The sequence below is a fragment of the Fistularia commersonii genome, chromosome 2 (genome assembly GCF_037954325.1).
Source record: "Fistularia commersonii isolate RoL2024-O1a breed Wild chromosome 2, RoL_Fcom_v1.0, whole genome shotgun sequence".
Taxonomy (NCBI): domain Eukaryota; kingdom Metazoa; phylum Chordata; class Actinopteri; order Syngnathiformes; family Fistulariidae; genus Fistularia; species Fistularia commersonii.
The window spans coordinates 19,332,570-19,346,719 of record NC_141285.1 but is presented as its reverse complement, the minus strand read 5'-3'; the positions used below and the strand labels follow the sequence as shown (position 1 = coordinate 19,346,719).

General features: G+C 42.5%; 1 protein-coding gene across 3 annotated transcripts in view; it reads right to left on the bottom strand.

The window, feature by feature from the left end:
- dachc (dachshund c) overlaps positions 1-9,643 on the bottom strand; it is a 28,556-nt gene extending 18,913 nt beyond the window's left edge. The window contains exons 1-2 of one of the 3 annotated variants that reach the window (XR_015108365.1): positions 8,732-9,643; positions 1,024-1,133 (exon numbers count right to left, since the gene is read on the bottom strand). Coding sequence is in view for 2 of the 3 variants with exons in the window: in XM_086171826.1 (XP_086027952.1) it covers positions 1,024-1,133; positions 8,732-9,381 (760 nt within the window). In the remaining variant the exon portion in view is untranslated. The remainder of the gene's footprint in view (positions 1-1,023; positions 1,134-8,731) is intronic. The other 2 variants (XM_086171826.1, XM_086171827.1) reach the window with 2 other exon arrangements.
- Positions 9,644-14,150: the final 4,507 nt, after the last annotated feature.

Genomic DNA, 14,150 nt, shown 5'->3' with positions numbered 1-14,150 from the left:
AAACAAGAGCCATTTGATGAATTTTGCTGTTTAAAAATAATAGATATTTTTATCATTCTTATTTTAGTATAAATATAACTGGATTAGCATTAGCTCAGAATAAGCAGTACATATGTATATCTCCACTCCTTATTGCCATGACTGGATTTCACACACAATTAGCAATATTTCCAAAAATAGCAATACAAATAATTTGTATTGTAATGTCTGTAAATTCAAACAATCTGTCCCAATTTCTGACACAGAACTAAAGGGATTATGTTTTCACTAGTTCACCAATAAAATGGGTAAATGGGTGTTTTGACACATTGATCTCAGGCTAGAGTTGTTAACTCACATCCTGGGTGGATGGGACTCACCCTCAAAGCTGCAAGTGAAAAATTTTCAACAAATTTTATGACCTCATATCCAAACCTCTATTTTTACAGCACTATTTTACCAAAAAGATACACATTTTGCTCCACGACCCTCCACGTGACAAGCGTGAACTGGAACTGCTCTGTCGATTTCAATGTTCGGTGAGAACTCTATTGCCTGAGGGGCTACGAAAGCGGGAACATTTTTATCCCCATTATTTCACTCATTTCTACACCACATACAAATAATTAACACCACTGATGTTTCCTGTTGTTTGACGTCAAGTCCCATAGAACCGATCGTAATCACAGATAATGACACTGCGGTTTATCTAATCTCCAATTTCATATCATGTTACCATTTAAACACTTGCTTTTATCATCGTGTACTAAGACCTGTCTCATTTTTGTCCCCAGGATGGGGCCATTCTATCCTGAGTTAACCTTTTGTAACCCTGAGCAGTTATGTTGACGATCATGTGGCTAATGATTTATTTCATTTCATCAAAACAATTGTATATTTTTTGAAGAACAGTGTGATCTTCTTGATTCTTTTTTTGTTTTTTTCAGGATGAGGTTTTCTGGTGGAGGTTGAGCTTAAAAGGTGTGAGTTTGCAAGAGTACTGTACAACACTGTGCACGTGCGCAAAGAGTCCTGGGTGGTCACCTGCAGGAGGCATGATCCCAGCATGTAGCAGACCGCCATGGGACAGCATGGGGTGAGTCCCGCCCTCTGTCACACTCTGCAGCCTCTTGGGCGGTCGGCCAGGCCTAGAACTGCAGGCAGACAAACACAAGCCAATGTTAGTTATTAGACGGTTTAATACTCAACTCTATCCGTCATGCTGAGACTCAGATGGGTGGCCTGATTAAAGAAACTGTCCTTCAGTCTGTAAAGCTCTGATCCTGCTGAACCGTCAACAAGCAAAACTCCGAAAACCGACCACTTCCAGGAAGGCTGCTGTACAGCAAATCTGACCTCCCTGTGGATACAAGCAAGCAGAAAAGGAGTTTCCCTGTGGCATCAATAAAGCACCTCGTTACTGTTCAGCTTACTCATTCGTTTGTTTGCTTATTAAATGGTGGTTGCTGAACTCCTTCGCCTTTACATCTTTTTCTTCGTTGTCCATTTGTTCCCATTTTCCCGCCGTATCACAAAACCTCCTCACTACAGGCTGTAGACTACAAGCAGATTCACATGCTTTGATTGAGCTGGGCATGCTCAATCAATCCTGGAGGAAGTACGTGAAAAGCTGTCAGGCATCACTTTGGCTCTGACTAAACGGTGTGAATGTCCTGACAAGGGGAATGACACGGGCCGCATCAGGCCTAATGACAACCAGCACGACTCATCTCCCTTCATCGCAGACTAACGTCGGGTAACACGAGTTTGTGAGGAGTGCGCGCCTCTGTGAGAGTGATATTAAAAGACAAAGTGAGTTGAAAGGCGGGAAAAAAGGGAGGGAGGGGGGTGCTAGTGGATGAGACAAGAAAGGCATGACAAGAAAACACAGAGTGCAGTTAAGGAGATGAAAAGTGAGATAGAGAGGAAATCAGGAGATGAAAAGCGAGAGGAAAAGATGAGAGGATGAGTCAGAAAAAAAAGTGAAAGAAGGTGGGAAAGAGCAAAACGACTAGCAGCAGCAGCAGCTTCCTAGCGTGGGGTGTCTTTGAGCAGATTTTAATTAGAATCTAATCCAGCCGTCATTAAGGCCCCATAAACGAAGCTGTCAGTCAGGAGATTAATGGCGCCTTATTTGCATATTGCATATAATTCATCAATTACCCAGCAGAAAGGACCAATCCCCTGTTGACACACCCACTGACTGAGTGGGGGGGGGGAGATGGAGTGAAACAAAAAGACAGAGAGAAAGATTGTGTACCCACTAACTGTGTGAGAAAACAGGTAGCTTGTGTGCATGTGCACATAAGCACAAATGGGTGTGTGAGCAGTTGTGTGAGGGTGTGTGTGTGTGTGTGTGTGTGTCTGTGTGTGAAGTGTTCAAAGGTTAATTTGATGAGCCGATGAGCTCCACAGTTCCTGCCCTCGGTTTTAATGAGTTGTTATTATTGTCTCTTATTATGGGCCCAGACCGACTGGGATGTGACAGCTGACATCAGATATCACACACACCCACACAGGCACGTAGACAGTAAGACACAAACACACACACATGCAGGTAGACAAATTCACACAGGAGTGAAGAGGGATGAATTTGTGACTGTACGCATACAAGTGAGCATGTTCCTGTCAGGGCAGGGGTGCGTTCATATTACACAAAACATTTTTTACAGTCCATATAGAGCGGCATACTGAGCCTGACAAAAGCAGGAAATGTATTTTTAGGTCTGAAGTTTGAAGGTAAAGTAACAACAGTTACACGGCAACTGATGTTGGAAAAAAAAAACTCAAATAAACACACACGCACATAGACACACACACAAATGCACAAGCAAACAGCAGCGGGGGGAAATAAAACACGCAGAGACCAAAGACTAAAGTCAGTTTTACTGCAGCCGCTTCCCTTTCCCTTACTACTGTTTATTTGCACACACTAATTAATGGCCTGCGTCTGTATGTGTGTGTGTGTGGGAGATGATAGGTACGTGCGTTGTATGTGTGTCTCTGTACGCCTTTGTATATGTTGCATTTTAAGGAGCATAAAGAACTGGCATCTAATTTTATGTTTAGTCTGCAAGTGCGTTGATACATCAAAGTGACCCATAGAGGGAGGTCTATATGTGTGTTGTTCATGCAACTGTGTTTTGTGTGTGTGTGTGTGTGTGTGTGTGTGTGTGTGTGTGTGTGTGTGTGTGTGTGTGTGTGTGTGTGTGTGAGGTTGGAGAGCACTGGTTCCCTGAGGTAGGATTAATGAAAAAGCCTTTCATGGAAAAGTCATCAAGCTGAGGGGATGGAATGAGGGAGAGGAGGGGGAAGAGAGAAAACAGTGCATTGTGTGTTTCTCTGTATGTGTGTGTGAGAATGTGTGTACAAGGTGTGCGTGTGTGCGTGCATGTGTGCGTGTGTGTGTGTGTGTGTGTGAGGAGGAGGGGGTGTATGGCTTATGACCTCTTTGTCTCAAACTTTAATTAAAATCTCACCCAGACGTCCTCCCTCATGCCAACACTGGCCACACACACACACACACACATACACACACACACGTTCACACACACACACACACACACACACACACACGCACACACACACACACACACACACACTTGTTAAAAGAGGTGCTCTGTACGTTTAGTTCAACCTCCTAAGCTTAGCTTGCATGTGTGTTTGTGTGTGTTACCTGAAACATGAAACGTCAGGACATGGCAGCTGGAGCTGAGCACAGGTGGAACAGAAACAAAACATTGCAAAGATGACAGATTCTCTTGCAAACACGCACTCAAGAGTCTGTAGACAGAGAAAAGTAATGAAAGAAGAGGAAGTGTTACAGTCAAAACAGTGGAACAGCTACTGGCTTGGAGGGACTGAGGTGCTGATAGGTAGCAGCTGTGTGTGTGTGTGTGTGTGTGTGTGTGTGTGTGTGTGTGTGTGTGTGTGTGTGTGTGTGTGTGTGTGTGTGTGTCTGTGTGTGCGCGTGCGTGCGTGCCTGAGTGCCTGTTTATGAGTTTTATGTTCGGAAAAAAAGAGCTAGCTCAAACAAGATTTTGTTTGGAATATATTAACAGCATTTTACAGCTCCCACGTTCCCATGCTTTCAATCCGTATTTATCACGCGGGTGTGTATTCATCGTCATGGTCCGATTTGATAAATCATATCTTCGCCACTGTGTGCAGGACGACTTCTGCTGCTGCTGCTGCTTGCAGAAGACAGGCAAAGGATTGATGTTCTGATCTTCCTCCCGAATCAGACGCTGAGAAAGCTTTATGCGCCATTGTTATACGAAAAATCCAGTGTGATGATGTCATTGAAGTAGCAGGCACACACACACACAGGACGTTTGATCATGGCAAGAATCTGATTTCCTAAACTGATACCGCCTTGCATTCCTTTCCCACATTCCAGGGTCAAGACTATGTCAAGACTGTATTAGTGTGTGTGTGTGTGTGTGTGTGTGTGTGTGTGTGTGTGTGTGTGTCTGTGTGTGTGTGAAAGCATGCCTGAGTGTACTCCATTAGGACCTGTCATAGTGGAAGACATGGAGGCCCTGAATCTCATCTTGCTCTTCTCTTATAACATCAAAAGAGGGTGGAGGTTAAAGTTGAACCAAACACTTCGCTTAAAACTACACACAAACACACACGTACGCGCACATAGAGCCCGACACCCCTTCATGCACACTGACAGTGAGTTATGACAAGGCAATGGGGTTCAGTTTTTGAGGGGACAACTTACACGCACACACACACACACACACACACACACACACACAGAAACACAGACACACAAACACACAGGCTTGCATTGCCAACTTGCACAGCCGTTGTTTGCCACAAAGAAAACACAAAGAGCAGGCTTTTGTTGCTCTCTGCAGGCCATTTCATCCCGTTTATCAATCATCCCACGATTCTTTAGTCTCATGTTCTCCACCTGCTCACGGCTACAACTTGGCTACTTGAAAAATTACTACTTGAAAATAATTTCTTTTAAAAATCATTTAAAAATGGACAAGCTATTATTAGACTTCTGACGTTTTTTTTCTCTATCACGGTGTCAAACATATCAATCAATGATTATAAAAGTTGTCGATTAATTCAAATGTCGACAACAAAGTTAATTATTGCAACTCTACAACTGGCTTTATATGTAGCTCTGGGGATCGGGACTACCGAGAGTTTCAATGCATCAAGTTCAAACTAAAATATTTTACTGGCGGTAAATGTCTTGTCATGCAGAATATTTAGGCGCTAAATTCACACTGAGAAGTTGAATGAACCTAGACTTTGTGGTAACTCTTGAGAGGAAAAAAAAATCAATTTTCAGCAACATCTCTTTTCAGAAACTGCATGCCTGTGACTCTGGGTCATCAACACTGACGCTTCACTGAGCATTGTTATCTATCCGTCTCTGATCTTTTATGCAGAATGATGCATCACTGTTTAAAATTTGATTCAACGCTGGAAGCGCACAGACAAAACTCAAAATATTCCCATTGTATTAGGGTGGAAACGGTGATAACATCTCAAAGACGGACATCCTAGAATGTGCACTAATCAACCTTGTCACGTATAATAAAATAACATTTGATAATATGTCATTGGGATGAACTGGTCCTTCAGAGTAGCACTGTGTACAAAAGATGTTCACACACATTAATGGAGAAACCATGTGTTGCCATTATCACATGCTCTGTTAAAAAGTAACAAGAGAGCTTCTAGCTCATCACATTACACTCCTTTTTTGTAACACATGAGGTTGGAGTTTCTGTACATGGGATAAAACAACGCGCCTGACACACACACACAATAACACACGCTAACCCATACACACACACACACACACAAATACAGTTTGACCTGAGCGGTGAGCCATTTGATGTGTGTTCCTAACTGAGAATGAAACTGTTCCTTTGTGAGGGAGAAAGAAAAGGATGGAGGATCAGGTTGCCTCCATGTTCTCTCTGTGGAACTAATGTCATTTAGCAGCAAAGCCTGCAAACACACAGGCGTGACCATGTGAGTTTGTGCATGTGTATTGGGAGATGACAGAGAAAGCGTGTGCGTGTGTATGTGTGTTTGCGTGTGTGAGTGAGCGTGCACACCACCTATACATGAATTATAACTAGGCTTTGACTGAGGGTGAAGTCGCCCCTTCTTCATGGTTTGATGAGTCAGTACTCAGGATGTGTTTGTGTGCACAGAAGTAAGGGATGACACACAGGGGGAGGAAAAAAAAACTAGTAGAGCTGGGCAATCAATCAATGTATATTGTTCAAAACATAATATATAAGAGATTTTCTTGAAACTAAATAATTGTGACAGACAATTTCACTGTCAACATCCACCCGTGGTTCATTGGTATGTTTTTGTTTTCTCAATGCTTTTTGAATGTAGTGGACTTTATAATTATGGTCAAAGCAAATGTATTTAATTAATTGTAAAAGCATATGAATAAAAATGGTTTTATTGTGGTCACGTCTAGTACAAATATTAATAGAATGATCATGAAAATGTCTTAGATACTGCAATAAAATATTTTGAAACCGATGATGAAACTGCCTAAAAAAAACTTACAAGGGCAAATTAACTTAACTACCCCAAAAATGTTGAATTACAAGGAATTCTGCCAAAAGGAATCGGACAACTCTTCATGCTTGCGTTTGTGTTACAGAGCTAAAATTCAATACTGAATAGCCGAATTGTTTTCCAGGTCAACCAGTCCTTTGAAAAACAATGACACACAAGGGGGCATTTCTTTATGACTGCTGATTCAAACTTGCATTCTTAAGGTCAGGTCCGCAGCCATTGGAGCGCATGTGACAATATCAGTTAGTCATACAAAGCTTTTGGACAAGACTCTTTTTTTCCACCGACCAGTTTGACTATGCTGGACTAAAATGTAATGAGTGATGGTCATCTTAATCAGTAACAGAATCCTCACTCAGGCATGATGGTGCTGGAGAGCCTTTGTAACTTCAGAGTTTAGAGGTCTGGCCTCTCTGTAACCAATTTCAGTTTTCTATTTCACCTCAAACTGCAGTTTTAGTTTCATCCTTACGCTGGGGGGGATTCTAATACGGCACATTCAGCGCCGTCAGACAAAGAATCACAGGAGTCGTTTGAAGATTCCAGACGAGTGATGTTTTCAGATCTCATTAACTAAAGACTGTTTGAGTTTTGTGTAGATAATTAGAGACGGCAGAGGCTGTGTATTTCCAATGGTTGTATAACAACACTCCCATTAACACCTGATACAGAAGAAATCCCCAAAGCAGTCAGAAGATGCATCTGGATTTGGTCTTGGCTGGAGGGTCTCAAATGCTTAGGCGCAGGTGTTAATCCATGCAAATGGAGCTGGAAGCTGACATTTGTTACTATTTGTAGTAACTCTGGTTTTACTTAGCAAGTCAAAGCTTGTTTCAAAACCTCCCACTTGGTATTAAAATAAAGTTGGAGCTCAAAGATTAAAATATGAGCACATTGGGTTCATTTGAGACTCAATAAACACAAGCACCAAAAAAAAAGAAAAAAAAACTTGTGGAAAGTAGTTGGAAAATCGCTACACATCTTAACATCCCCTCAATCTGCATTTAATGGCAGGAGTAAATTGGATCATTCATGCTCCAAGGAGTAGGGATTAACTATCAAACAATATAATTCCCCAAACTCGGGCTAATCCGCAATCCTCTGGATTCAAACCCATGCTGTTATGGGCATGTGGTCGACACAACAGCCGACCAAGGCTCCAGGAAGCAACAAATCTCAGCCAATTTAGCTCCTTTATCCAAACATCTCTGTGGCATATTGGATTGATGACCCATGTAGTTGGTCACCATCATAGTTCTGCAAAACAGCTAATTTACATAATCTCATCATAAATACCGAGAATTCATTTAATCATCTCCTCTGTTCTGATGCTCTGGGCTAAAGAGTGTTGATATGATAAGACAGTGAGTTATTAAGGAAGGAGAGAGAGCGAGAGGGTGAGAGCAAAGGGATCAGAGTGAGTGAGCTTGTCCTGATTTAAGCTGTCGCTTGGGGCCAAATGAAAATTAATTAATTTCTGTGAAGAATCAATTTCTAAGAATGACAGTGTCAGATTCAATGTGTGCCTGGGTTGCTCGGTGTCAGAAGACAAGGGAGAAGCAAGGAGAGGAGAGGCGAGAGAAGGGGGAGTGTGTCAGCCGGAGTGAGAGATGATAGCAGATGATAGCAAACTTTTAAGAGTGTTTTTTTTTTTTTTTATTAAGATTACTGAAGTTCATTATCATCGGGACCATCGCATCGTTTATCATGCGTTAAAATGGTAATTAGCAACGGGCTGAGCTGCCCAAACCTCGGGGATAAAGGGTTAACCGGACCACCAGCCTGCAAATTAGTTGTCATGGAGCATCACAAAACCACTATATAAACACATCTTCAGCAAAAAAAAATAAGTAATTTGTTTCTTTAGTGATTAAACATGATTCTGGAGGACTCTCCTAAATGCAGATTTCTGTGATACACCAATTATGAGTATCTCTCCCCCCTAGAATTTGGCAGATCACCGGATTTTTGTCACCCTTGAAAAGATTTGTATTCAATTTTGAACCTGAGTGAAGATAAAAGTGTGCGTGTCCCATACCATGGGATAAAATAAGAGAAATTGCAGGGTTTATACGCATGATTTCTGCCGGATCACCCTGCATCCTCAGGAGTGACCCCCGACCCCTACCCACCCACGCATCCATCCATCCATCCATCCATCCATCTGACCCACCTGGCGTTGGTACAGTCGTTGTAGAGCGTCTCGAAGTCCTGCCTGGAGATGAGTTTGCAGCGGTTCACGCCGGGCTGTATCGCCCCGAGTCCCCGCAGCACCCGGACCTGCTCCACGTTGCACACCACGGGGGTAATGTCCAGCCGCTTGAGTTTGGTGTAGACGGTGTGGAGCCCGCCGACCAGGTGCTTGAGGAAGACGTCGAAGGCCTGGGGCAGGCAGATGAGCTCCGTGTCTTTGACCGTGAACGACGCCAGCTTGGCTCCTTTCACCTCCACCAGCTTGCACTCGTTGTTCTGCGGCGTGCTCTCCACGGGCGACGGCGTGGCGTACACGGGTTTCCCGGCTGCGGCGGCGGCGGCGGCGGCGGCAGCAGCGACAGCGGCGGCTGTGGAGGAGGAGGAGGACACCGGAGCCCCCGCCGGCTTCAACGGCGAGCCGTTCGACAGCAAGAGGTCCGCTCGGAACTGGTGGAGCAGCGCCGGGTGCGCCACCGGAGGAGCCGGGGAGGAGGCGGCGGAGGTGGCCGCGGGCGGCGGGGAATTAGTGGCCGGAGACGCGGAGCTCGGCGCCGGGTGGTGACCGAGCGGCGCGGCGGGGAGGAGGACCGCCGCCGTCGCCGACGCCGCCGAAGCTGCCATGCTAGTCATGGAACAACAACAACAACAACAAAAAGTAAACTTTAAAAGTAAACTATTCGAGAAAAGTTGCCCAAACAATTTCTTTTTCTGTTGTTTTGTGAGCGGGAACCGGACATGGGAGTGTGGCGAGGAGGAGAAGGGGGTTAGGAGAGGAGAGGAGATGAGACAGTGACCGTGTGACTGGGAACTCAGATCACATAACGTTAGTTGAAATAGAATGGAGGCTTGTCTCTGAGCTAGAGATGCTACTGTCACATTATCATAAAGAGGAGGAGTCTGGCCATATTCTTAGAGAGAGGGGGAGAGAGAGAGGGAGAGGGAGAGGGGGAGAGCAAAGATTAGCCTACATAAACTTTGGATAAGCCTATTTACACCCAACTGAAATACACTTAACGCTTTCGATGGGACTTAACGTGTCTGCGGCTTCTGTGTGGCACTCATAATGGTATATTCATGGTATGTATATTCATGGTATATTTCCACACATTTTTTTTTTCTCATTAGGGCTCACAGGGATCAGGGCATTTTCTAAACAAAATTGAGATTTATTAGATGGCGAGTATGTTATTTGCACGATTCCTGTTGCGTTTTTCGTTTTGCGCTTAACTATCTACTTGCACGTTATAAATTGGTATGTTCAATGCTATACTAGACAGACTACATCTCAATTTGTACATGTTTTAATTTTCCATTGCACATTAGTCGTTGTAATCGTACAACAGTCGGCAGTTCGTTGTCATTGACAAATAATAGTTCCCGTTGTACAATAATTGCCAACTCGTTGCAGTTGGACAAAAGTCATCAATTCATTGTCAATGAAAAATAGTAGTTCTTGTTGTACAATAGTCACCAACTGATTGCTATTTTACAATAGTCGCCAACTCATTGCCACTGAAAAATAGTTGCCATTGTGCAATAGTTGCCAGCGTGTTGCCATTGTGCAATAGCTGCCAACGTGTTGACATTGTACAATAGGCGCCAGCTGCTCACAGTTCACCCATGATGGATTAAATGCAGAGGAAAAAAAATCTGCAAGGGATTAATAAAGTATAATAAACAGAAAAATAAATAAAGCTCATGGCACCTGTACAATAGTTGCCAACTCCTTGCCATTGAAGAATAGTCATTGCCATTACACGATAGTTGCCAAGTTCTTGCCATTGTACCGTAGTCACTCATTCCTTGCCATTGCAGAACAGTCATTGCAATTGGCCGGTATTCGCCAAGTCGTTGCCATTGTCCAGTAGCCACTAATTCCTTGCCATTGAACAATACTAGTTGCCATTGTACAATAGTCACCAACTTGTTGCCATTGGACAATAGTTGTTGTCACTGTACAATAGTCTTTGACTTAACTACCTCTACTGCACAGTCTTCTACTGCGTCAATTGAAATTTCCCCACTGTGAGACAAATAAATGCATATTCTATTCTATTCTATTGTATTCTATTGTATTCTATTACATTATATTATATTCTATTCTATTCTATTATATTATATTATATTCTACAGTCGGCAACAAAACTCATTGCCATTGTACAATAGTGGTCAAACTAGTCCAACAGCCATGATCTACCTCGGATATTCAGTGACTGTCTGCACAGATTACCTGCCAATTCACAACTCTCTTTATCACATATTTTATTCACTGTCCTTTATTGTGCTTATTCATTTATTTGCTTTATGTCCTTACTAATTTACCTATGTCTTTTCTATGTTATGACACCTTGTCAAACGGTCTGGCCCTCACTGCAGCCAACAAAGTAAGAATTTTAATTTTACACACTTCCGCACTATGAATATCACAATAAACACTTTGAATACTTGAAATACCACCCTGTCCATGTTTATTCAGTGTTGTCAGTCCCTCCCGAGCTGAAATAGCTGGTATAAATGTGTTTTGCGTATCACTGATTGGTCATTTTTGCAGTGTTTGTACTTCATATGCTGCAGCCTTGAATTAATCTAAACCCGGCCCTGATTAAGATGTCTGAGGAAAAGGCTAACCAGATAGATTGTACTACAAAAACTCACGAGGAGCAATAACCTTGTCTTGACAAATTGACCCTTTTACCTGTTCCTGTGCGTGCGTGCGTGCGTCTGCACGCGCACACACACACACACACATTCAGATGCACACATCATTTACATATGGAGCTTGCAGTCCTTTCAAAGTGGCTTTCACGGAACATTGTGCTGATAATGATCTTGGTCGTAAGGGAGAAACACAGATCTCCAGAGACCATCTCAACATAAGACAAGGGGGAAGAGGATAAAACTCCAACTGTACTCCAACTCAAAGGACTTTAACACTCTTTTTTTCCGCCTCCAACACCCCCCTCTCTCCAATAAGCCCTCTTGTGTTTTTTAATTGGCAGAAATTAATCTTTAGGATGTAGATGGTAGATTTACATTCATTAAAAGTCAAGAGAGGAAGCCAGGCTTGATGCTAATCAAATCTGCTTAATTATGCTTAACATGAGTATCTCCAGGGGAAAAGAGAGAGAGATGGGGGGGAGAGAGAGATAGCAAACTCAAACTTTTTACTTTTTTGCCTTTGATAACTCCTGCTGAGTATGGCCTTTTCCTTGCCAAAAAAGAAATGTCACGACTCTCTTTCTCCATCTGTGGAAAATACACCGATAAAGCCGTCAGAGTTAAGCAGAATTGATTCATGAAATAAATTTCCCACCTTAAAGACTTTAATAAAAAAAAAATCTGAAAAAAGTGAAATTCTCTATTTGACCTATACTGGAGCTTTGCATCATTTTAGGGTTAGTGACGCGACATGTCTCAAACCTATTAAACTCACAAGAGGGGGCATCAAGACCCAATTGCTGACATTTCAGCCTGAACAAATGACCTGTTATTTCAACCTTATAAATACTAGGTTTTATTTAAGTGCACGTCTTGGTTTAATCATGTGTATGAAGCCTGCGACCATTCTGTATAGCACAATGGTGTTACTGGGAGGCACCAGGAGACCCTGCTGCGTATGACTTTGTCCCGGACTACAAAAGTCATCAGTTTAATTCATACAGCAAACATTGTACCTCAAACCAGGACTCAGTGATACATAGGACAATGTGCCTCCAGATTAAAATATATAAACGTTTTGATTTTACTCAGGGTTATGAGGGTTATTCCCTGTAACTATTCCCTTTTGAATTTTTCCGTTTATCTATGAATCATCATTGGTTGCTTGTTTTTAGATAACTTTTTCCAGAAGGTAATCAAATATTTGAGATCATAGACAATTTCTATCTGAGCTTCAGTCAATTTTTGACTGATTTTTTTTTTTTTTTTTCTTTGCTGACTTTTAAGTGATTTAAATGACAAAGCAATGCATTCATTTACATTTTTTGTTTGTTTTGTTTTGATTTTTGTGTCCAGGGGCTTCACGCACCCTGAATCTGCCCGCACAATTGTTAATTTTGCATCACTTACGGTAAATGTCTGTAGTGATTGTGACAAATACTCCCCCAGAAGACATGTATGAATAATCTGGCCTTGTTCACAAGACTGTCTGTCGAGCCAGATTCAGTATATTTTCCCTCCGGTAGATATTACTGAAGGTTTTTTTTTTCATGTGTACTTTGATTCTCCTAATTGCTGAGTGTGATTCATAACAGTAAACCGCAAACATGCGCCTCAGTGCATGTTATTGGGTCATTTTTTTTATCAGTTCTGTGTTTAAGTCTGAACCAGTCTAATCAAATCAAAGATTTAATGCTATTTAGAGTCGAAGCGTCCCGAAGTACTCGACAGAGATTTAGATGTGGTTTCCAGACTTTGTTAAACTTTCTCCCAATCATCTTTACTGTCTTGGACAAAGACATCTTCCTTGGAGAAATCGAATCTGGCTGCAAATTTTGACAGTTCACATTTATTTTACTGTTGTGTAATCGGGAGCCAATGAGACAAAGATAATATTCATCGTGTTTCGTCATTTCAGAGCCAAGCTCCAGTCCTTTCCACATGTCTCTTTTGGCCACCGAGTGGAAGCATGAGGGAAATGTGTAGGTGGTTAGATCAGCCGATGAAGTGTAAATACCACTCAATCTGTTCTCATTAGAGGAGTAAAAACATACGAATCACTTCGCCTCTATTAAAATGCCCCGGGGTCCAGGGTAAGTATGTGTGTTCCTGCATGCGTTTGTGCGTGTGTGCGTGCATGCGTGCATGTATCTGGTCTTACATGTGGTTCTATGAGAAAGAAGGTGGGGGTGACAGAGTGATGTTTTGGCATTTGAGACCACAGAGGGGATCTGAAATGCCACCACCATCAACGCTGCTTAATTCTCAGATACACACTCTTAATCTGAACAGACAATCCATCCCGACAGCCACTGTTATGATTCAAATCAACTCGGAGTGAAGGGTGTGTGCATGCTTGCGTGCGCGCACTCTTGTGAGTGAGAGAGGATGTCATTGTATTGTGGTACGTTATTAGGTGTGTGTATGTGTGTGTGACCAAGATATCACACATCCATTCCACATTCCTCTATGATAATGTGGATTGATTATGGATATGATAATGAGAGGCCGGCGCGGCATCGCGACCTTCACAAGGTCTAATTGAAACAAGCGTTGGTCCTCTGAAGCACTTATCAAGTCACACAGCACATCATTAATCACGAAGAATACAAGCTGTCACTATAACACACACACACACACACACAAACACACACTCACACACACATACACAATCTTCCTGCTCTCTGTTTTTCTGTTTTTCTAATATAACACACACATATTCTCTTTCTCCTGTCCCCCTT